Here is a 25,912-nt window from a genome sequence, read left to right as displayed (position 1 = left end):
GACTTTCTAGGAAAATTGTTTTGAACTTGATAGGTTCAGTAGTTTTTGAGAAAAATACGGAAAACTACGGAACCCTACACTGAGCGTGGCCCGACACGCTCTTGGCCGGTTTTAAATCACAAAAGTAGCATTTTAAAAAGACTTTCTAGGAAACTTGTTTTGAACTTGATAGTTTTAGTAGTTTATGAGAAAAATCCGGAAAACTACGGAACCCTACACTGAGCGTGGCCCGACACGCTCTTGGCCGGTTTTTTGATAATATTAATATTTTCGGAAATAATCGCTCCTAAAGGTAAAAAAAGTGCGTCCCCCCACCCCTCTAACTTTTGAACCATATGTTTAAAAAATATGAAAAAAATCACAAAAGTAGAACTTTATAAAGACTTTCTAGGAAAATTGTTTTGAACTTGATAGGTTCAGTAGTTTTTGAGAAATATACGAAAAACTACGGAACCCTACACTGAGCGTGGCCCGACACGCTCTTGGCCGGTTTTTTCTATCGAGCCGATTTCGTTAAATCGTGTATCGAGTACGGCTATGTTCGTTGAAATATAATGAATAATAACATATAATTTACTTGCCTTACTAAAACTAATAGTTTGTTGTCAGTTGGGTGTTGTCAGCCCCTTAAGAGGGGGTAGAGCAGGGAGAATTTTCAGAATCTGTCAAATTACCCCATTACACACACAAACACCCTTCACTCACACTACCTCAATTTACTGTGAAAGGTCAGTGACCCTTAATTTTTTTCAAGAGTGTTATTTTGAGTTTGTAGTCAACTACTGACCTCCTTTGAGAAATTAAAACTGTAAAAAAGGTAGCATACAAGAAGACAGAGAAAAAATACGCATCATCTAGCTTTCCTTCTCTGTTCATGTCTCATGTGACTTAAATTTACCTAAATACGTAGATAACGTTCCTTATTCAATTGATTGTTTATCTAGGTGTATTTCAAATTACTTTGCACTTCATTTTGCGTTACTTTTCTATACTTAGATTAAAAATCGTCAGCCTGCCTATCCCCGCAAACATTATTCAAAGACGTGTGTGAACGGCTAAAGGCCGATACCTCCAGGCAGACAATTATGGTCGCGTGATAAATGATAAAACATCAGCCCTATCACACTATTTGTAAGTGCGATAGGGACGGCCCGATGTTATACCATTTATCGCGCGACCATGATTGCCCTGCCGGTCTTCGGAGGCCTGTGCTGTGCGTTACGTATATGCGGGGTGTATTAAAGACTAACAGATAGGTACTTTATTATTTTTGGTCGTTAGGTTTTTTATCAATTTATCATTTATATTGATACAAAAATAAAGTATGTGTATAAAATAAAAACCTAATGAATAGAGTACAGCTAGCAGCAGTCATGTCAGAGACACAAAGAAAGACAGGGAATATCGACGCATATCTTATCTTATCCAATACTGCCATCGCCATCTGCATCAGACTCATGATCTTACCCAATTTCCGAGTCCCTTCTCTTAATTTCAGTTCCTTGAGTTGAAAATGTTGAAACTCATACTTAGTATTAAATAAACCACAAATACATATAAAATCACAATATAATTTTAAATTATGGCTTAGGCCCTGTACCAGTTGCAGTCGCCACGTCTGTAAAGCCCCTTGTAGTTTCTTTTAAATGGCTAAATACTTAGATGTCATGTCATACACATCTGTGATGTAACTGAAAATTAAAAAACATCGCTCAGAGATAAGGTTCAAATTAGCATGGCAAAAAATACAGTGCAGTCAAAATACCATCAAAATACGAAAAAGCATATGTCAATGTCAATATCACTGCCGTATGCCGTATTTCAGGCCATAAGGGCTATTTTCTCAAATATGAAAAAATCTCAAAAGCAGAACTTTAAATAGTATTTTATGCAACAGGCGTTTAAAGGAGATCAAAAAAGACGAGTGGCGTGGGTAACAATTTGAGGCGAAGCCGAAAATTGTTATTAAGACACCACGAGTATTTTTTGACTCAGTTAAACACCGTTGCATACAATACTTTTTCTACGACCATGCACTTAGTTTTTAATAGTTTTCTTGAATAACTTTCGTGAAATTCACACTGTTTCCTGTATTTTGACGCAAAGGTTTGCACTGTCAGCTCAGCTGCCCAAAGCCTTCCCGCGCACGCGCGCCGTATCGTTATAAGGCGTTGCCATGGTTACAGAGCCAAACAATGCGTTTTCAGTTTTTTCGATACTGCGCGCATGCGCGGAAAGCCGGCGGACACTGGCTTTGGGGAATAGACTTTTATGTAGGGTTTTAAAGATCTATGCACGACCCTGTAAATGACGAATAATAGTTCGGGAATAGAAAAAAGACTTTCTAGGAAAATTATTTTGAACTTGATAGGTAGAACAATTTTTAAAAGTTGTAAAAAAAAATCTGAACTAAGTTTGTAACTAATTATATGAAAAGCATTTTTTATCTTAGATTGCATATTTTATATGCATATTATCGTAACGAATTTTCTTTCAAATAAAAAGAGAATTATTAGAATAGGTTGACGGTGTCTACCGTAAACTGGGGTTACATTGACCAATTTGGGAATTTAAACTTCTCTAGCTTCTACATTTAATAGGTATTTTTACCCATTAAATGTAGGAGTTAGAGAAGTATAAATTCCAAAATTGGTCAACGTAACGTAACTAAGGAAGAAAAAAAATGGGACCATCAACTTTTTTAGTCTTTTCCTGCTAAAAATCTAAAAAGGTAACAAAATAAGTGATATCAGGATTATTGTTTTCTGTCACGATGCCTGCACGTATGAATTCTTTTTAACCCAGTGGTTGACTGGTAGAGAATGCCTTAAGGCATTATGCCCACCATTTGTACTTATTCTTTTATGTGCAATAAGGAATAAATAAATAAATAAATAAAATAATGTACGCAGAAAAAAAAACGATGTGATCAAACATAAACTGACATTGGGGTTACTTTGATACACTATATATTTTTTTTAATGATAATCGAATGTAATCCCTTACAAAAGTATTTTATGTCAAGAAAAGATAAAAAAAAATGGTTCGCAGTCAAATATTACAACTCTTTAACGCTATTTTGGGGTTACTTTGATCAAGAATAAAAATTAACATCTTCGAAAAACCAAAGTTGGTTTTTCGAAGATGTTAATTTTTATTCTTCATTTGCAATTATTTCAATATTTATCACAAGAAGCGATCAAATTATCAGCCTCAACAAGTACCGTGACAAAATCAGACAATAATTAACTATGTGTCATTATGGTCAATGTTACCCCATGCAAGTGATCAAAGACACCCCGCAGAGTAAATCATTAGTAGTATTAAATACCTAGTTTGACTTTATGATACAAAATTCAATACAATGGTATAGCTAAACACATTTCTGGCAACCTAATATTCATTGTGAACCTTTTACTTTAATACCCACTACGTTAGTTTAGAAGTTTATTTAAACATGAAAAATAGCAACAAACTATGCTTATATTTTGACACGTTATCCGCACTGCCCACGACCATACTTACTTATTCACCGCGTCAGAGCACCATCTAACTATAAAGGTTGGTTAAGGGTTATCATAATATGTGTAGATTTCATTACCGACCACTCATAACATATTAAATCCTTATTTTTTGGTAAAATAAATATAATACGCTCGTGACAGGTCATATTTTGTTCGCAATCCGAAAGAGTCAACCCTTTTCCCTATTCACCCCCTTCCCGACCCTATTCACTCCAACGTTAGGGTGAGCGAAAATTACTAAATAAAACGACATATTTTCAAAGACAAACCGAAGTTCACACTGCCGGAAGATTTTTTGTGTAAAAAATTAGCATGGCACATATAAAAAAACTGCTATCGACGTTCAAAAGTCGGTTTTGGCCCTATTCACCATAAATTACGTTACTTATACCCGTTCCGACCCCATGAACCCAAAATCTTCAGAAAACGATGTACTATGTAGCCCAATTTTATTTGGTATTTTGGAGGTAACTAGTAAAAATAATTTAGTTTTACAATTGTGCGAAAATAGATTCTCATTTGGCCGGTTTTTTTAACCTGGCCTGGTGGCCTAGTGGTAATAACGTTAGCTGCGTAAGCTGAAGACCCGGGTTCGATTCCCGGCTCAGCCACCGTGGGCCTTGTCGTTTTTTCTTTCGTGTATGATATCTATTTCAATATATGTATGTATGTATGTGAACACTTTATTGTACATAAGACAAGTTAGGACATAAAAATACAGTATGTACAAAGGCGAACTTATCCCTATAAGGGATCTCTTCCAACCTTTGAGCGAATTGAAAATTTATTATTTATATAAACTTGAAAAAGAACAAATCAAAAATGATTCAATAAAATAATTTTATTTCTTCCCTAGTTGTATAGTTTCATACTTATGATTTTTATTTTAAAGTAATCCGTCTATATTATAGCAACCATGGGTGATTTTTGCGGACTTAAGTAGAAACGTGGAGGTAGACAGAAGTGTAATTAACATTTCTAAGTGTTAATTTCTTGTATCTAGTCTAACTACGAAGCAATACATTGACGTATAAATTGCGTCCATATACAGAGAGGTCATTCATAAAAATACCACTTTAGGTAAGTTATATATATTTTATACAATGTGACAAGCATTGACCACACATCCCAATTCACCCCTCTTCCGACCCTAATCAGCCCCTTCGTAAACCTATTCACCCCCTTTCCGACCCGATTCCCCCATTCCTGATCCCATTCACCCCTCAGGCCGCGGATATTTATTCATCCCGTAAAAATTCCCCAACACAGTTGCATCGCTTTCTTCATGAAAACCATTATAAAAATGAAAATATGTCTTATGATTTTCTGTTATATAAATAAAAATGTGTGGCTTGCACATTTTCACTGTAATTTTAAATATGTAACACATTTTGGTGGACCTGTGTGGTGACGGGTTAAGAATTTCACCGCCCCTTTTCTTCCCGTGGGTGTCGTAGAAGGCGACTATGGGATATGGGTTAAATTGTGGCGTAGGCGAGAGGCTGGCAACCTGTCACTGCAATGTCACAGTTTCGTTTTCTTTCAACCCCTTATTTGCCAAGAGTGGCACTGAAGCTTTAGTAGTTTCATGTGTTCTGCCTACCCCTTTATGGGATACAGGCGTGATTGTATGTATGTATGTATGTATGTAACACATTTTTTTTTAGTAACATATTGTGTATAATACTTTTCACTCAACAGATAACTGTTATTGGCCTAAGACTATGTAAAAATACCTATGTAAGTTGAATATTTACGGCTGTTGTCCTAAATACCAATAATAATAATAAAAAAAAAAACATAATATATTATTTTCCTACTTTGATTGCGGAAAATATAATGAATATGTCAAGAAATATAATAACATTATATACCCCCGGAACCCTTTTCACCCCAAATTACGGTATTTATTAAATTGTCATTATGTAAAATGTCGGAAACTACGGAAGCCTACACTGACGCGCTCTTGGTCGATTTTTCTTCTTAATGCTATGTAAGAGATAATAAAAAATTACACCTCCCAATTTATAAAAAGTTTTTTTGCAAAAAAAATATTTATTGCTCTCCGAGACATTTCTAAAAACCCCTGACTCAATGGGGATACGACGTTTCATAACAGAGTTCCTATGATCACCTTTCTGCTCCATCATCAGATTAGCTCCATGATACCATAATATTGCATTGTCACTTGATTTACATAATTATAGTAGGGGGAAATTAGCTAAAATTACGGCATAATTAATGGAAGGTTTTTTTTAATTGAAATATGTACGTTATAGACCGAAGTTATTTTTCATCAACCCTCCCCACTCCTCTCCCTCTGCGTCACCCCTCTACCCTCCCTTAAAGTGCCGAAAATGCGGTTTTTCTCGATTTCTGGCAAAACTGTTGAAGATACAGAAAAGGCGCGTAGGAACGAAGTAATCCTTAATAAATTTACTACAAATCCTTCATTAACACTTTGGTTCTAGCACTTATAGTTTTCGCGTGATCCGTCACGAAAGTTGGTCCTTTGCTGCAATTTTCTTTAATGAATGTTAAGTTTTCGCCCCAAATGCTTACGAAATCGTCGAAATTTGTTTGATATGACTAAAATATTGTAACTCATGACTAAAATAAAACTAAGGGGAAAAATCACTATAATGGGTGGAATTTCCAATATGTCTTGGAATTCCAGTAACTATTTAAGACGTAATATTTTCACGGTAGTAGTCGCTAGGAGTACCATTGATCCATATAGTATATCGATAACTAGGGATGAGCTTTTGGTAGCTGTTGGTAGAGCCCTGGAGTATCAATCCAGAAGCCGTAAGTTCCACCCATGGTAGTGATTTTTCCCCCTGAAATTCATTTTCAGTTTATAATATTTTAGTAATATCAAACAGATTTCGTAAGCAATTTGGGAGAAAACTTAACATTCACTAAAGAAAATTTCAGCAAAGGACCAACTTTCGTGATGGATCACGCGAAAACTATAAGTGCTAGAACCAAAGTGTCAATGAATGATTTGTAGTAAATTTATTAAAGATTACTTTTTTCCTACACGCTTTTTCTGTATCTTCAACGGGTTTGTCAGAAATCGCGAAAAACCGCATTTTCGGCTATTTAAGGGGGGAAGAGGGGTGACGCAGAGGGGGAGGGATGGGGAGGATTGATGAAAAATAACTTCGGCCTATAATGTACATATCCCAATCAAAAAAAACCTTCCATTAATTATGCCAAAATTTTCATACATAACTTTCCAGAAGCAACGTACTAATACGTGTGCAAAATTTCAGCTCAATTGGAAACCGGAAAGTGGGTCAAATTTAGCTTCTACGTTTTGACTCAAACTAACATACCTACTAACAAGGCAAGTTGAATAAAAACGTGTACAGTCGTCAGTCAACCAATTTGAATCCTAGGCCACTGTAGAACCTTTGCACAGTAAACGTCAATGTGACTTCTTATGGCAAATAGAACATGGTTTAAATAAGACAGGGTTCTAGAGTGGCCTAGGATTCAAATTGGTTGACCGTACCTATAAAGGCTTCTGATACTAAATTTGCAATAAGTTTACTTGTCATAATTTAAGAACAGATGAGACAGACATATCCAATGACACAAGTCTATACCGTTTTCGTGAACTGTCAAATCACCTCATACAATTTACGGCTGTAAGGCAACCAGGTAGGGTTTATTATTGCACTTTAATTACATATTAATGATTTCTAGCCCGTAAGATATATATTTGCTTTAACAATGGATAGATATTTATGCGGGTGAAAGTGTAATTTAGATTTTTATAAAGAATCAAATATTTTTAAGCGTCCCGATCAGATATGTATGCGGATAAGGACCCTCCCACATCTACCGTCTTGCGATCGTAGCGTCGGGCCAACTGTATGGCTAAGCCGCGCTGACGCGGCGTCTTTTTCCATACAGTTGGCCCGACGCTATACGCTCGCGAGACGCTAGAAAGAGAGACGATGTTTTTGCCGGTCACGGAGCATCACAATTTTTTGCCGGGAACATGTCGTCATATACTTATGGCCCACTATAGAACATCAGATATTTTTACACGGCTGTTCATAGTCATTTATGCTGGTCACCAGCTGGTGTTCCATGAATATTTGGTCTAGTTGAGTGGAGAAGTGCCATTCAAAACAAGCGCTTTGTAAACAACGGTGTATTTAGGTGATTTATAATTATTATTGTTTTCAACTTACGGTTACGTGTTCGCGGTATGCACAGAGTAAATCTTTAATGAAATTGAGTCATTTTTTTATATACACAATTAAATTTGAACTAGAAGCACTATACCTATACCCGCTCGCATTCCCCTTTTTTCTATTCTAAGTAAGAATCGATTAATACGCATCTGAATATGTATGAATAAATTAAATTGTAATTGTTTACATACAGCCTGTGAAGTTTGGTTGACAAAATTTGACGTAGGTACTGTCATATATATTTTTAAAATGACGTACTGTTAATACCAGCGTAATGAAAATGTATTCCAATGAGTAAAACAAAACATGAAACCTTTTTCAATTTAACCGAACTAGAATGAAATCATTTATACTCATTCGGTTGTGTTCGTTATTTTCTTTAATAATGTGATATATTTTTATTTATTTTTTATGCACAAGCCATGCATCTTTAAATTTTAAATGAGATTGGATCTCCACCTGACATATTTGATTTACCCTATTTATTTTGAGCACAGTTTTACACTGGTATGGTTTTTCGTGTACGTACACTATTTTCTGTCAAAATATTTGTCAAATTTAATTGTCAACGCGGAGCGACCGGCGACACGTCTGCCTCCGATGAGCCGCTCACGGCATCTAATCGAAAGGAGAATTCTGACAGCAACGGCGAATGTATGGAAATTTTACGATAGTTTAAATTTAAGGTAAAATTTCTTTGTTGCCTTTGAGAGGAAAAATATAAAAAACCTCAAAACTTCTAGTCCATTTATCTGGCTTTTAGAATCACTTAATGTTATAACTAAAGTATTGAATTTTTTTAACAAAGTTTACTAAACGGCGACATACGTTTTTCTCATTTTAGGTCAACTTTGCGTGGGTTTATTTATTATACCTTTAATAATTCCTCTTAACATTGTAAAACGAAACGAACGACGAAGGCAATTTCTAACCGTCAACGTTATTTCTTAGTTCTCACGTCGCGTGTCAATATCATATAGTAAACACTTTGTATGACAAATATAGGTTTTATAAGTGGCTGTATCATCGTAAACCTATTTATAAGTTTTTAGAAAAACTGAAAATCAATTTCAATATCAAACATTTACTTTAGCAAAAAGTTAATAAAACGCTACTAGGTGTATAACTATTTTCTAAAATAACATTTACACATACATACAATCACGCCTGTATCCCATAAAGGGGTAGGCAGAGCACATGAAACTACGAAATTCTCAGTGCTACTCTTGGCAATTAAGGGGTTGAAAGAAAACGAAAATTGAGACATTGCAGTGACAGGTTGTCAGCCTCTCGCCTCTCGCCTACGCCACAATTTCACCCAAATCCCACAGTTGACTTCTACGACACCCACGGGAGGAAAAGGGGTGGTGAAATTCTTAACCCGTCACCACACGGTCACATTTACACATGACTAAATATTATCTGGGAAAACATACAAGTAAATAAGGTTATGTGTAGGTTATGCCTCTGTGCGTCTGCGTGACTTCTGGCTTACCCTTTACGTAATTGGGATTCAATTTGGTCGGTCCGGTCAACATGGCCAAGTTTAAATTGACGTTACGAGTATAGCCAGGAACAAATATTCGTTAAACTGAAATGTCATATACAAAGAAAAAGTGACTTAGGCTTCCAAGTGTTCAAAGCTGGATTCGAACCAGCGTCCTCCATTATTGCGACGGATGTCTGAACCACTCGGCCATTCGGACACGGTAGCAAGGGTCGAAAAGGTCGAAATTTTCAAGTATATGACACAATTACCAAAGGCTTATGGCGCCCCCCGACATCTCTTAGGTAGAACGAAACTAGTTCGGCCCTAACACGTATTTTAACGACACTTCAGTAAGAAACAATACCAACGCATGACGCGAGCACAACAAGGTATATTTTTGCTTGAATTATCCCGTGTAAATGTTTGAGATGTACATTTTTTACATTGACGCTTCAATTTAATTTTTCCAATGTTCGCTCCATCGGAACATTTTGTAAAGCATGATTGTGAACGTTAAATAAAGCCAGAACGAACCCACAATTCAATCAGAGAGTATAAATAAAGTCGATTCATACTGGACTTAATTGAACGACTTTGATAATCTATACTAACTAAGTTACGATATATATTTGTCCGTCTTTCAGGCAAAAGGAGCAACGAATCGACGAGATTTTTTAATTGAAAATAGGTAGTTGAAAGGATGGAGAGTGACAAAGGCCACTTTTTGTCTTTTTCTAACCCCTCCACTTCCCTGAAATGGAGGGTAGAAGTTTGTATGGAGTATTCCGCAATTTTCGACTTTAACGAGAGCGAAGCCGCAGGCAAAAGCTAGTTTTTATAAATTTATAAGTCAATCATAAAATAAACAAATTATTATAGATGAATTTGAGTACGGGCTATTGTATTATATTATTGGTTTGATTAATACATAATCAGCTTTCATTTATGATTATAGTGCAATATCGGAAATTATTATTGTATTTTAATTAGTCAAACTAATGCAAATAAATATCTAATTAATGAGCGGTAATATAGGTGCATTACGGCATTAATTAATGAAGTTCGCGTTAAGCTAAGCATGTACCTACTTGAAATGTATTTCTAAAAATTAAAAAAAAAATATTTTTAAAATCGGGACTTAATCGCGTATAACTACATATTAAACTGACCTCCAACGTTTCAAGGACGGCGTTGTCCCCGTGGTCTCGGAGAAGACTGGCTTGAAATGACATCAACACCTTCTGACAGCCGCGCGAGTTTTTCGAACTACCCGCACTTGGTTTTGATTATCAACTTGAACTGTTTGCGCACTAGGAATTATGATGTGTAATAATCGTGAAAGTTTAAATCAGTGTTTTTAAAAAAAAATTGTACAGGATCACAACTAATTCACAAATAAAAATACACACAAATAAAAATGGATTATAAATATCACCACCAACTCATTTTAGTATAGTCTATTCCCTGACTTTTGGTGATAGGTACCTTAAAACTGAAAAATTAAAATGTTTAATATGCATCTACTTAAAGTACCAATTCTCGACACGCTTATGCCCAATAGATGACACGCTATTGTCACGTTTATTGACAATGACTTAAGATTGAAAGTAACATCTACTGGTACACTGTCGAGCACTGGTACTTGGACTTCACTCGTGTTCTAGTTAACGTTGGACCATAGTTGTGTCGCTTAACTTCGAACTTGGGTTAATTCATTCTGCTATAAGGTTGGTTATCTTTCAGATAATAACATTTTTTTTAAATAATCAACCTTAAAGCAAAATGGATTTACCCGGATTTGAAGTTAAGCGACACAGTTGGTAATTTTAGAACAATGCTTTAATTAGCAACTAATTTTCTACTGAAATGTAATCAACTGAACTGCACGGACCACCAATATGCGGAGCTTAATCGTATTTGCCCAAATTAATAGAAAAATAAAACAGAAGCTGGTCCTATTTGCTCAAATACAAGCGAGTGAGTAGGCGGCCTAAAGCTAGATCACTAATTGGGTCTCGTATTGGAGAACGCATCGTTAGGCAATGTCCATAAGCCGTGCATGGATTTATGAATAATTCCCGCAGCTGAAATGGATTCATTACACGTATTACGTATTTAATTATTTTGCACGGACAGGTCCGATTTTTTTCAATCGCTACATGGTTCTGATTTGGAGACGTGATAAAAATGTATACTTTTACTTTATGATCTCAAGAATCACATCAAATTAGGAGGAAATCACATCAGAGTCACAAGTGTAGAGTTAGTGTTGAATTTGATAGCCAATAACGCTATAATTATCATCACAATTTAAAAACGTAGATCTGGTCGGCGGAGTATTTTTTAACCCCCGACGCAAAAACGACGGGGTGTTATAAGTTTGACGTGTCTGCCTGTCTGTCTGTCTGTCCGTCTGTTTGTCTGTCTGTGTGTGTGTCTGTCTGTAGCATCGTAGCTCCCGAACGGATGAACCGATTTAGATTTAGTTTTTTTTTGTCTGAAAGCTGAATTAGTCAGGAGTGTTCTTAGTCATGTTTCATGAAAATCGGTCTACTATGTCGTAGTAGGGGTTTTTTCAAAATTTTAATTTTGTAGTTAGGTTATTTATTTTCTATAATATTGTACACATTAACGCTGAAATGTGATATCTATTGGTATTTTATTAGAATTTTCATTGTATTGTCCACAGAAACAGAAACGAGACGGGAATGACGTTTAGCGGAGAAGAAGAGAGGGGCGCGGGGTGAGCAGGCGCGTGGCATGTGGGTGCTGCTGACGCTGGCGCTGGCGGCGGCCGCCGTGGCCGAGTGTCCGCGCCACTGCGAGTGCAAGTGGCGCAGCGGCAAGGAGTCCGCGCTGTGCGCCCGCGCTGGCCTGACCGCCGTGCCCCCGCGCCTCGACCCCACCACGCAGCTCCTAGACCTCTCCGAAAATAAACTGCCCACTCTTCAGAACGACGCTTTCGCCTCCGCCAACCTCCTCAATCTCCAACGCCTCTACCTTTCTTCTTGCAACATCAAGTTCATCCGACAGCATGCCTTTCGCGCTCTCGTAAACCTAGTAGAACTAGATTTATCAAAAAACAATATACAATCCGTGCCGTCACACGCCTTCGACTCGATCTCTGAACTTCGAGAGCTGAGGCTGACCAAGAATTCAATAATTAAAATCAAAGATGAAGCTTTTTCATCAGTGCCCCATTTAGTACGGCTGAGCCTTAGTGAGAACAAAATAGCCGAGATAGAACCGAGGGCGTTTACAGGATTGGAAGGTTCACTAGAATACTTGGAACTGGATAAAAATAAATTGCACGTTCTCCATGTAGCAGTTTTAGCGCCATTGCGGTCGCTAAAAGGATTAGAGCTTGCTGGGAATCCGTGGGAGTGTACGTGTGCTTTGCGACCAATGAGGGATTGGATGATAAAGAAAAATGTGCCCGCGACAGTAGTTCCGGATTGTTCTCTTCCTCCGCGGCTCATGTCCGCGTCTTGGGATCGACTGGACTTGGAAGAGTTCGCCTGTCCGCCAGAAGTCAGTGCCGCGTCTAATAGTTTTAAAAGTGTCGAGGGTGAGGAAGTGACGTTAGTGTGTCGAGTGAGCGGCGTCCCCGCGCCGCGAGTGCGGTGGGTGCGCGCGGGCCGCCTTCTTGCCAATTCTAGTTCTAATAATGTAAATTCCGGTAGATCTTTTATATTACGTAGTGAAGGGAAAACGAGTAATTTAACTATAAAAGCAGCAGACATGCAAGATACGGGCTCGTATACCTGCAATGCAGAAAATCGAGCGGGAAAAGCGGAGGCGGTCGTGAGCCTCGTCGTGGAGAAGAAGCCGCAGGGAAAAGGCTTCGGCGGTCGCGCTCTCATGGCCGGAATGGCGGTATCCGCAGTGATAGTGTTAAGTTCATGTTTGATAGGACTGTGCGCGTATGAGACTCGTAAGAAAAGACAATTAGATAGGTGGAACGAACAGATAGTGACCACAAATCGGCGCGATGACAATTACGAGAAGATAGAGGCTAATATTAAAGGTGTGGTGGAGGTGCCGCGGGTGCTGCCGGCGGAGAGCGGCCGGAAGAGAGGGGACTACAGGAACGTGCCCTCGCACGACCCGGAGGACGACTGCGCGGGCTACTTGCGCGAGGAGGTGCGCGAGGAACGGGACCCAATGACCCTGTCTTTTGACGCCGGGTGGCGGAGAACTGAGTTTGATAACGCGGTCAGCAGAAATGGAATACTTGAGCGAGATTTGCATATACCCCGCTTGAAGGATTACAGCAAACGGTAAATAATTCATTACATCTTACTGAGAGTTTTGGCTCAAATGTAGGATTATGCATCTAAATGCACTTTCTGGACCTACATTTGCATACATAGAATAAATAAAATAAATAAATATTATAGGACATTCTTACACAGATTGACTGAACCCCACGGTAATCTCAAGAAAGCTTGTGTTGTGGCTACTCAGATAACGATTTACATAATATACAAATACTTATATACATAGAAAACGACCATGACTCAGGAACAAACATCTGTGCTCATCACACAAATAAATGCCCTTACCGGGATTCGAACCCAGGACCGCGTCTCAGCAGGCAGGGTCACTAACCGACTGAGCCAAACCGGTCGTCAAGAAGTAACTACAATGGAAGTAGATATGTAGCTAAAAAATATATTTTGTTCCCTAGCTGTAGTACCCTTGCTTAATACAATTTACGCTATTCAAAAATGTCGACAACGCGCAAACAGAACATTACAATTTTATTCATATTCAGATTACCTAATTAAATATTGTGAAGTGTATATAGGTACACGAAAATAAAGGTGTTAAAAACTTGGTACCTATTTAAAACTATATTTCGAATAAATTACAATTTAAACTGAAATACATTGTTTTGGATTAGTGCTGACAGCATTTTGCCGCTGTATTTGCAATGTGCATTAATTAAAAACTTAGTCGATAAAGTTCCAATTTACCTCTACAACTGGTTTAATAACAAATTCGATGTTATTGTTGCAGTACCGACGAAACCCCCGAGTCTGTCGCGAGCTCGACGTCGACGGGCGTGCTGAGCGCGCACGCGCACGCCGAGCACTCGGCGGCCAACCGCTACAACAACAACCCGCGCGCGCGCCCGCGCCTGCGCCACGAGCGCCTCGACAACGACCTCTCCGGCAGCGACAGCGAAAAGAACTACCCCGACCTCATCGAGATGAGCGCCCTCGGCACCTCCTCCTACCTCCGCAGCGAAATGAAACACGACCCCTACTATTTCTACACGATCCCCAGAAGAAAAGACGGTGAGAGCCGAAGCCCCCTTTTAAATAGTAGAAGAAACAGTTCCGGCGGTGATTCGGGAACTTTTTCGACCGGCTCTACGATAAGAATCAGCCGAGGAACGTCGGACGACGCTCTAATAGCTTCCTCGACTTATCGTCGGGCGGTAATCGGTTGCGACGTAATCCGAGCTTACCCTCGTCGCCGGCCCGGGAGCAGCCCGCCGTGCCGTCCGCCACCCCCCTGCTCGACCTGTCCGGCCTCCGCGACTACACGCGCATGGATCAGCCGATGGAGGACTTCGATTTCCGTGCTTCGCAACTTGAAAAGTTTCTAGAGGAATATCGGACTTTGCGTGAACAGTTATCGAGAATGAAAGAGACGAGAGAGAATCTGCAGAGGAATAGAGCGGTTGAGAATGAGGAGCTGAGGTCAATTCTGAAAGGTAAACCTAGTGTGGCTGTGACTGAGATGTCTTCAGGGGCGCTGGCGGATGCGGCGTCGCCGCTGGCGCTGAGCCCACCGGAGTACAAGCCGCACCAGCCGCGCCCCGAGTGGCTCACCACCTTACTTTATCGCAACTAACTCTCTGTAAATAAGTAGCATTAATATTTGAACTGATGTTAGACTAAGAATAAATGTTTGTAAAACATTCTTTGAACGTTGAAATAAAACATTTAAGGAAGTCATATTCGTTGTTATCAATACCAGCAATTTTATCATTGAAATCGGGCGTAATTACGGCTACCTATTCATAATAAATTTAAACCCTTAAGTGCTGGATATTAAAATCATGGTTATCGTTTATTTGACGATAAATTGAATAAGCTATTACCGCACAAAGCGTTTATTGTACTTAAATTGATTGTCATTCAGGCCAGGGTTTGGTATTAAGTACTTATTTAGAATCAAAAATAGGTTATTGATTAAAAAGTAATAACTTCACTGAAATTATCTAAATCGTGGCACTACACCCCAGATCATGTTATTCTACAACACAATCGAAGGTAAGTGAAAGAATACCGTAACTATTGCAAGTATTATTGTAAATATCATAATCTTCCAAAGTATACAACAAGTTTCAATAATAAAAAAATTAAGAAAACATTAATACCAGAGTTTAGCCTGTGAAATTCTGAATACGTTGTTTAAAATTTAACATTTAAAACAAAATAGATTTTTCCAGAAAAACTGTAGCAATACAGAACTACGGTAAACCACTTTCAAATAAAAGAGAAACGCTTTTAAAAGAAGAACGCAGCGAGCACGCAGCGTCGTCGTCGCGGCAACGGCGGCAGAATTTACAGCCACAATAAAAGTATCGCTTTTATTGTCGAACACAATTCGCCCGGACAGCTGTAATTGCGAAGCCGACTGTCTATTGGTTCACAAATTAAACCCACTACTTTAGTTTTACGATTGCGGAAGGCTGATTGTAATGGCTTGGTGAATTAAAAAATGAGAGTTACGGTCAGTGTGTAGCGTATGCAAAGTTCGGATCATTGAAATCGATATTGTCAAGGCATGATAAATGAGTAGTTATGTTTTAGGAGCGGTTTCGTCTATTCCACAAAAAATAGAGGGTAAGTAATAAAGGGTAAGTTATAAGTAATAAAATATAGCGGGACACGTGATAAATGGGTGAAAATGATTTTAAAAAGTTATAGCACAGAATATATGTACAAGGTTATAGTTAATTTAGGGTATGTCACTGTAGACACTTTAAGGGTCTCCCAAAACTTATCGACGCGGAATTGGCTTTCGCTGACCAACAATCGTTCGCTTGTATGAACGTGCCTACGCAAGCGTTCAGCGACGACAACGCGTTACGCGTTTCGACTGTTTCGAGCGATTTTTGGTTGGCTAGAGCTGATTCCACGTCGTTATGCTTGGGGAGCCTTTGGTTATTCGCGGATTTGTAGTACTTGTAGATAATAAGGCATTGGAATGAATAAGTTCATAACACAGATAAATAAGGTACCTAAATGTGTACAAAGGCAAACTTATACCCTTAAGTGATCTTCTTGATAACTCCGTTTGAGGGTACTTACTACAAAAACTTCAGACAAGACTTGATTGCGTCTGAAACAACGTTTCTGACCAAGCATTACGATTTTCCCAAACAAATCCCAGCAAGCTAGCACGATAACAACAACGATAGCAAACGCAATTTGATTACTCGCAAACTTTTCAAAGGCCAGAATTGCCGGCCCGGCAAATCGCAGCGAGGGTCTCTTGCTCCGATTTATTGTTATTGTCCGGCAAATCCGGCAGACGTGTCTGCGGTACAGATATATATTACTTAAAAAAAACGTTCGCTAGTCAATCTTTCTGGTGTCAAACGGCACGATTAATGTGGATTTATAGCGATATACCGATAGCGGCAATAGCGTCAGACAAAGTTAATGCATAAGCAAGGTACACCTATATGCCTACTCTAGTTTTTGATCTTTTAGAAACATCAACAAATGTCACGGAAAATGACAGTCATTGTATTGAGAAAGTGAACACTTAAACAGAGCAAATTTCAAGTTAATTGGTTCAGTAGTTTTGGACAAAAATTGGCTGTGACAGACGGACAGACAGACGCACGAGTGATCCTATAAGAGTTCTGTTTTTTTTTGAGGCACGGAACCCTAAAAAGACGAAAACCCTAAGAAGAAAAATAAGACTGAAGATAGGCTCCCTAGACAATGAGCATTGTACCAAACATAATTCATAAAAAGCTTTAGTTAACATTAGGTCTTACATAAATTTTATTGTGTAATTATACTCCCTAGACAATCTAGCCATTGTACCAAAGACGCTGACGACATTCCCTCGCTGTATAGGAATGCTGATACGTTGTGCGAGGAAGTCGCCAGATCTTCAGTCACCAGTTACTTCAACCAAACTGTAGGTACCGTATTTTTAATGCTGATTCTGAAATTACTTAATGAAATTATTCACTGCAGAAGAGCTTTTGAATACATTTACCTGTAGAATCTTAATGAGTTTAAAAATAATATTCATAAGTTAAGTACAAAGCTGAAAACGACTTAGCCAAATTATAATATGCTTCCCATTTGGCAGCGTCGTCGTGACATTTTGGAATAAGGGGATTACAAGGAGGTACTTAATAAGTCTTAGTTTGAATTTTAATATAAGTGAGATAAAAAAAACTAACACAGTTACGGTGTAGTTTGAAAAAGTCATGTGTCATTGTATTTTTTTTAAAGTAACGTGTCTTTTCCGATCCATGTCATATCCAGTCCAGAGCTGTCGTGAATCAATTACTTTCTATAATCATAAACAAAATGTATTTAACACGTTTTTTTATAATGTACAATTTGTAGTTTCAAATGACATTCATTATAAGATCTTTATAAAGTCAGCCAACGGTAAGTTTGCAACGATTTTGATCAACGTCATCATTTCATCGATTTCATTTTTATTTATAGGGTTTTATTTTATAGGTACATTTAGTTTAGTTATAGTTTAATTTATTAGTTCATAGTATAGTTTTATTTGTTTCAGTTTATATGTATTTTTAACGTAAAATAGCAGTTACAGTCGAGCTCATAAATATTTGTACATTTCTTCACCCTAACTCGTTGCAATAAGGTGAAAAAATGTACACATATTTATGAACTCGACACATGGTGAGGCGATCAAAATTGTAGCAAACCTATCGTGGGTGGACTCGTGGTGGACTCTATTATACGTTAGGCAGGAGCAGCCATAACTCATAAATTATTAGTAGGTACATTAGAAAATTAAATATACTTACCTATTTTTATAAAAAACGAGCTTCACTTTTAACTATAAAACTCCCGTGAGACTCATATATATTTAAAAATATTTTTAAATATGAACGAGCTTCACCTCCGTATTGACCTCATTTTTCCCGGATAAAGTTCTTACTCTGCGACTTCATAAAGAGTACAAGACAAAAGTAGTAAGGAGTTTCTGTTTTCAGATCAACTTGTATTATATTCCTGGCTAGCCACTGCACCCCGCAGCATTTCCTATTTCCACTACGGTAATAACTTTTCTGAACTCGTGTCGTGTGGGATAACTCCATCTGGCAGATTTTCAAAAATGGGATCTAGTTTCTATTAACTATTAAGCTAGAATTAAGGTAAGGCCTTTTTGGATGTATCAAGGATAATTTATTTATTATTTATTTATTATTTATTGGTAAATAACAACTTAAATCTATCTTTACAGGTTTTCCTAATGCGATAGATAAGCGAACCAAACAATAAAACAGTTATTGCCAGTATATAAAAAACCGGCCAAGAGCGTGTCGGGCCACGCTGTGTAGGGTTCCGTAGTTTTCCGTATTTTTCTCAAAAACTACTGAACCTATCAAGTTCAAAACAATTTTCCTAGAAAGTCTTTATAAAGTTCTACTTTTGTGATTTTTTTCATATTTTTTAAACATATGGTTCAAAAGTTAGAGGTAGGGGGACGCACTTTTTTTTCCTTTAGGAGCGATTATTTCCGAAAATATTAATATTATCAAAAAACGATCTTAGTAAACCCTTACTCATTTTTAAATAGCTATCCAACAATATATCACACGTTGGGGTTGGAATGAAAAAAAATATCAGCCCCCACTTTACATGTAGGGGGGGTACCCTAATAAAACATTTTTTCCATTTTTTATTTTTGCACTTTGTTGGCGTGATTGATATACATATTGGTACCAAATTTCAGCTTTCTAGTGCTTACGGTTACTGAGATTATCCGCGGACGGACGGACGGACGGACGGACGGACGGACGGACAGACAGACATGGCGAAACTATAAGGGTTCCTAGTTGACTACGGAACCCTAAAAAAGAAACTAAACTAAAATTAACATAGTGGCCTTTGTGAGATCATTCAGGGAGCATGTAAAAATGTCCATCTCGAGAGCAACTTTATTGATAGCGCGAATCGCCCTCGTAAGCGGGGCTTCCATGAGTAGCTTTGTACGAGCTGCGGGTACAGCCAGCAGCGGTGGCCGGCGGCGGCGCCCCACGTGCCCGTCCGGCGCATACAGTGCCAGGGCGTGCAGCACCCCGGGGTTGCACAACTCACCTCGCAGTACCCTAACTACATATAAAGCGAGGGCAAGCTCTTGCCTCACCTCTAGTTTGTTATACCCCACCATTCCGAGCACGAAGAGATGGGATACAGTAAGGGATACCCAGGATATACACCATAAAGCTTTAAGTAAAGAAGTCTAACATATTTATTTTGAATGCGTTCCATCATGACTTTGTACTTAGCTGCATGTGGACTCCAAATTACCGCGTTACATTCAAGATGACTCCTTACGAGAGCCCCATACACAGCTCGTATTGCAGCTATGTTCGTAAATTCCTTTGCTTGACGCATGAGGAAACCTAGATTACGAAATGCTTTCTTGCAGACACTAACAAGATGATCACGGAATGACAAATCGGCAGCTAAGTGTACTCCCAGATCGCGCACGTTTGATACCCGTTGCATTGGCTTTCCTCCGATGCTGTAGCCAAAGTTTATTGGGCGATGTGCGCGACTAAACGAGATCATCGTGCACTTCGCTTCATTAAAGTACAACTTATTGTCAGCACTCCATTGGACCACATTGTCAATATCCTCCTGCAATTTACTACAACCGAGATATCCTTGACCACTCGGACCAGTTTGAGATCGTCAGCAAATAAGGGGCAGGTAGAATGAACCATTGTATATAGCATTTACATCTTCATACTAAGAATCGTACCTCCATTTCTAGCGCCACCTATTAAATACTATTATCACTACACTGATGATGCATAAAAAATTATTTTTTTTCAAAATGTGTATTCACGTGATATCATGATATTAAAACAAAGAAGCTTGTAATAATAAAATAAAACACGCAAAAATATTTGAGGAAAATAATTATAATTTTGGCCACTTCCAGGCTGCGAAACAGCGCCATCTAGTTTTAAGCCTAAAAGACCCATACATTTCAGGGGTACGCTTTTGTGTATGGGCTTTGTCTGTCTCGGTATTATATGGCCTTGGTTGTATTTACGTTACACAACAAAAATACATACGAATTTAGTTATTCATAAACGCTGTATTTTATTACCGGACTCTAGAGTAGGGTAGACCGGGGACAATAGAAACACGTTACGGTTGAAACAAGTCAAATTTCTCGAAAACTACAATACCTACGTGAAATACGCAGTACTCACAACACGCGGTCGACCATTTTGAAAGTTTGAACCAATAAGGATCGGGCACGCGAGTGACGTGGCAGTGTCAGGGAGCCGATGAAAATTTTCGACCGAAAAAGTAAATATTGGCGTTCTCGTATATTTTTGTCTAATTTTGTGTAGCCGTGTAGTATGAAAATTTTTATTCACTAAGTGATATAAGTGTGGATTCTATAATATTTTAAGTGCCATGAAACAGTGATGAAGTGTCATTAATTGGTAAATAATTGACTTTGAAATCAAACATGTGTTGTAGGGACGATAGAAACAACGTAATTGTGGACGATTGAAACGTTTCAAACGTCCCTGTGTTTTAATCGTCCCCACAAGTAACCGACTATCAATAAAATGGGGTTCTGTTTTTTGTAAGTATAACAGCATGTAAATTCCACGAATGAAAGCAGCAACATATACGTATAACTCCGGCCTGAAAACAGAAGCATGCGACCGACAGATCTTCAAAAATGTCTACATACAGTGCACACCGCTGTGCTACTGACTGGTTATGATTGAAACAATGTTATAATTGAAACACTCACTCTTGTATGAAATACGTTAATATTTTTTTACGACTATTCCATAGAATTATATCTTATTGTTTCATCTTAACCAAAATGATAAATTTATATGTAAGAAGTTACTGAAACAAAGAAGATTAAAAGTCATGTATTTCTTTTTTTACATACGTTTCTTTTGTCAAGATCTTGAAAGAATCTTCAGGCGCTGATATTTTTTGTATAGTTTGTACTACGAAAGTGATCTTTTGGTGGTCTGTTCTTATAACACGGCAGTCATTATTAAATGTATGAATAAAAACATTTCTTTATTTTTCCGCAAATTAATTAAGGTGTTTCAAATGACCTCGCATAGTGTTTCAATTGACAACCATGTGGGGTCAATTGAACCACTCTCCCGCTTCCTCTTTTATTTCATAATACAAAATAACCATGGGAAACATATTTTTAAAACTAATTTATTTTAAAAGCCTAATAAATTTCCTTCTAAAAAATAACTTTCATATCTTCCTATCTATTCAAATTAAAATGCTACAGGCGATTCAATATAAATTGTTTCAGTTGTCCCCGGTCTACCCTATTATAAACCAATACAATTTAATAAACCAAAAGGCTTTCATTTAAATAACACAGTCCTTGGCACCGACGTGATTGATATTTTTCAGGGGAGATTATTATAATATTGAGAATAATTAAGGTATTGTTGGTAGCTACTTATCAAAAACATATGAATATCTAGCTAGTCGTGTGTAGTGTAAGTAAGTATCTAGCTGTATCTTAGCTGTTTTACGACAATCACCACTGCCGTTCTTGAGTTGTAACTAAGGTATAAGTATCACCAAAGAGGATAGAGTATTAAAGAGAGTTACTGTCAAAGTAAAATGTGTAATCACAGTGCATACTCTGAGAGAAAATACAACCAGTTTTCATGTTCGTTCAACAAGTTTTTGGTTAAAATAGCGCCTACGTGCTCTTTGGTTCAAACAACAAGCTACTTGTCATTTGAATCGGCAATATATTTGAATCAACAAGTCGATTTTATAAAAACAACCTGACACATATTGTTTTAAGCATACGTTTGGCTGATTCAAACGGATAAACCGCAACAAGTCGAACTTGATAAATTCACAATGCAAATTTCTCTCAGTGTAGACTGCCATCTCTCAACACAGGCTTAAAAATTCATAAATTTAACTTAAAATGGTTCAAAAATTAAGTGTATATTATCAGAACTGCCGAGGGATACGGACCAAACTCCATACATTATACATGAATATCTTATCAAATAACTATGATATCATTGTGCTCACGGAGACCTGGCTGATTCCGGAAATACTTGACGGCGAGTACATTGATCAGAGGTATACAGTATATCGTTGTGATAGAAATAGGCAACTGACTCAAAAAGCTGACGGAGGTGGCGTGCTGATTGCCGCTATGCGTAGTTTAAAACCTATTACTCTTACACCCATAAGCAGTCCCACAGACAAAATAGAAAATATAGTTATCGCTATTCCCAACACAGTTACAAATAAATACCATATAATAAGTGCAACCTACATAATGAACGCGTCGTCAAACTCAACTTATGAACATCATTTTAACGAGCTTTCCGTCATCTTAAGTGACCCTAAAACAGATTGTTATTTTCTCCTAGGAGACTACAACATACCCTCTGCACAATGGACGCACACCGACTATTCCACAGATTTACATCTCACTGGCTCTACTCCAGTATGTGCAACCCTGAGTAATTTTATGATCGTTCACGAAGCCTTGCAATATAATCATCTCACAAATCACAAAGATAGAATACTTGACCTCCTATTATCAAACAACAGGTGCGACGTTGTTCCTATAAATACCCCACTATTACCAATCGACCAATATCACCCTCCCTTCTGCGCCTTAGTACCGATTGAAATAAGACCTATTAATTCAATGAGATCTAACGTCGTTCCTAAATACAACTTTAACAAAGCAAACTATGAATTAATTAACACTGAAATTAATGAAATAAATTGGGACAACACACTGAAAAATGCACCTGCGGAGCTAGCAACCGAACTCTTTTACGAAAACATTTATAGAATAATAAAAAAATACGTACCTCTTTTAAAACCTAAAAGCACTCACTATCCAGTATGGTTTTCTAAAGCTCTGATACATATTTGCAAAAATAAAAATAAAGCATGGATTAAATGGAAAAATTACGGGAATATCTCAGACTATGAAATATTTTCGGTCTATAGAAATAGGTTTAAAACAGAATGCAAGAAATGTTTTTCAAAATATAAAGATAACGTAGAATGTAATTTACAAAATAATATAAAATATTTTTGGAGCTACATAAAGAATCGTAAGGGAAGAGAAGGCATACCCTCAGAAATGTACTATAAAGATCATAAGTCAAACAACCCGGAGGATATATGTAATATGTTCTCATCTTTCTTTAATTCAGTATATGAACCTACCTCTCTGAACAGTGATAGCTGGTCGCCGCCAACAACGTATTCTGATAGTTCCAATGTGGTTTCAGATCTGCACTTTACAGTCTCGCAAGTCAATCAGATACTTAAATCCTTAGATCCTACGAAAGGGCCAGGTCCTGATGGCTTGCCTTCTGTCTTTCTAAAGAATTCCGCGTATTCGTTAGCCAAGCCTGTACAAATAATATTTGTAAAATGTCTTAGTGAAGGTACCTTTCCCTTAATTTGGAAATCTGCTAACGTAACCCCTATATTTAAAAAGGGGTCAAAACAAGACGTTGAAAACTATCGCCCCATTTCTATTTTATGCGCATTAGCCAAGGCTTTCGAAAAATTAGTCCACAACAGCGTGAGCACTATCATAAGTCGTCAAATTATACCCGAACAACATGGATTTACTAGAAATAGGTCTACTGTCACTAACCTAGTTGCATTTACGGGGTATTTGTTCGCAAACATGGACCGTGCTATCCAGGTAGACGCGATATACACGGATTTTCGTAAAGCATTCGACAGAGTGGACCATAAACTCTTGCTAGATAAAATTGCCTATAATGGTATTAGAGGGAACCTGTTGCGTTGGTTTCTGTCCTATGTTACAAAAAGAACCCAAAGAGTAGTTTTAAATGGCTACCGATTTGATGTAGTAGTGATAACTTCAGGTGTCCCGCAGGGCTCAATCTTAGGTCCATTACTGTTTAACATCTTCATCAATGATATAAGCACATGTTTTCACAAAACAAATTTTCTATTATACGCAGACGACTTGAAAATTTTCAAAAAAATTACTAGTATAACGGATTGCGAGCGCCTGCAAGGTGACCTTGACCGCTTAACTGAATATTGCACATCAAATAAATTACAATTAAGTATTCCGAAGTGTAACATACTTAGTTTTACTAAAAATAAACGCAAATTTGAACATAGCTATACATTGTGTAATCAACACCTTCTTAGAGTGCAATCCATTAGTGACCTCGGTTTACTCCTTGACTCTAAACTACATCTGGATCAACACATTGACAGGATCATATCAAAGGGTTACAAAATGTATCACTTTGTAAGCAGAGCAGCAGCAGATTTCCAAAAACCCAACACTTTAATATACCTATTCAAAAGTTTGGTCCGCCCCCAGCTTGAATACGCAAGCCAGGTATGGGATCCCTTATATAATAAGTATGTCGATGCCATAGATAAGCTACAATATAAATTCTTAAAGTATGTGAATTACAAAAATAGACATAAAAAACTCTCATACAATGATCTCCTCAATAAGTATGGACTGTTATCGCTAAAAAATAGACGTATTTTCCTACAAGCGATGTTTCTTTACGGACTATGCCACGATAAATATGATTGTATACATCTTGTTAACAAAATAAGATATGTTGTTCCTAGATACTCTAACAGGCGCGAGACTCGCGCCTATCGGCTGTTTGCAATGGCACAATGCCGCACGAACGCTGGTAAGCGCGAGCCTATGCGCCGATTCTTTGCCACTTACAACCAATATTTTACCCAGGTCGATATCTTCCACTTATCTATAGCTAGTTATAGAAAAGTCACTTTAGATATCTGTAAAACCTTAACTTAATTAATAATGTTCCTAGTTTCTATATATTTTTTTTTTTTTAATTTAAAAAGTTGATTTAAATTGATAACTTCACTCACAAATACTATTTTACAACTACATCAACCTGTACCATTTAATATGTATCGAATAGTGTCTGCTAGTAATTACTCTATCATACTTTTTTTTTGTTATTTAAGTTATTATGAACATCAGTGACATCAGTCTCGTGTCTGACAACCTTCAACAGTTGCATAGTACTTTGTGGATAATGTTGTTGATTGTACATATAATAACACTTAATGTAACAGTTGTTGTAATATCCCTTGTACAATTGTTTGTTATCCCTTAAATAAATAAATAAAATAAAATAAAATTTACTACAACCGAGATATCCTTGACCACTCGGACCAGTTTGAGATCGTCAGCAAATAAGGGGCAGGTAGAATGAACCATTGTATATAGCATTTACATCTTCATACTAAGAATCGTACCTCCATTTCTAGCGCCACCTATTAAATACTATTATCACTACACTGATGATGCATAAAAAAATATTTTTTTCAAAATGTGTATTCACGTGATATCATGATATTAAAACAAAGAAGCTTGTAATA

General features: G+C 37.6%; 1 protein-coding gene across 1 annotated transcript in view; it reads left to right on the top strand.

Moving 5' to 3' along the window:
• Window positions 1–14,849, top strand: part of LOC125234681 — a 140,875-nt gene extending 126,026 nt beyond the window's left edge. Inside the window, exons 3-4 of the mRNA XM_048141065.1 lie at window positions 11,914–13,504; window positions 14,247–14,849. Coding sequence (XP_047997022.1) covers window positions 11,985–13,504; window positions 14,247–14,841 — 2,115 coding nt within the window. The 5' untranslated portion in view covers window positions 11,914–11,984 and the 3' untranslated portion in view covers window positions 14,842–14,849. The remainder of the gene's footprint in view (window positions 1–11,913; window positions 13,505–14,246) is intronic.
• Window positions 14,850–25,912: the final 11,063 nt, after the last annotated feature.

The sequence above is a fragment of the Leguminivora glycinivorella genome, chromosome 1 (genome assembly GCF_023078275.1).
Source record: "Leguminivora glycinivorella isolate SPB_JAAS2020 chromosome 1, LegGlyc_1.1, whole genome shotgun sequence".
Classification (NCBI taxonomy): Eukaryota; Metazoa; Arthropoda; class Insecta; order Lepidoptera; family Tortricidae; genus Leguminivora; species Leguminivora glycinivorella.
This window is presented reverse-complemented; position numbering and strand designations above follow the sequence as displayed.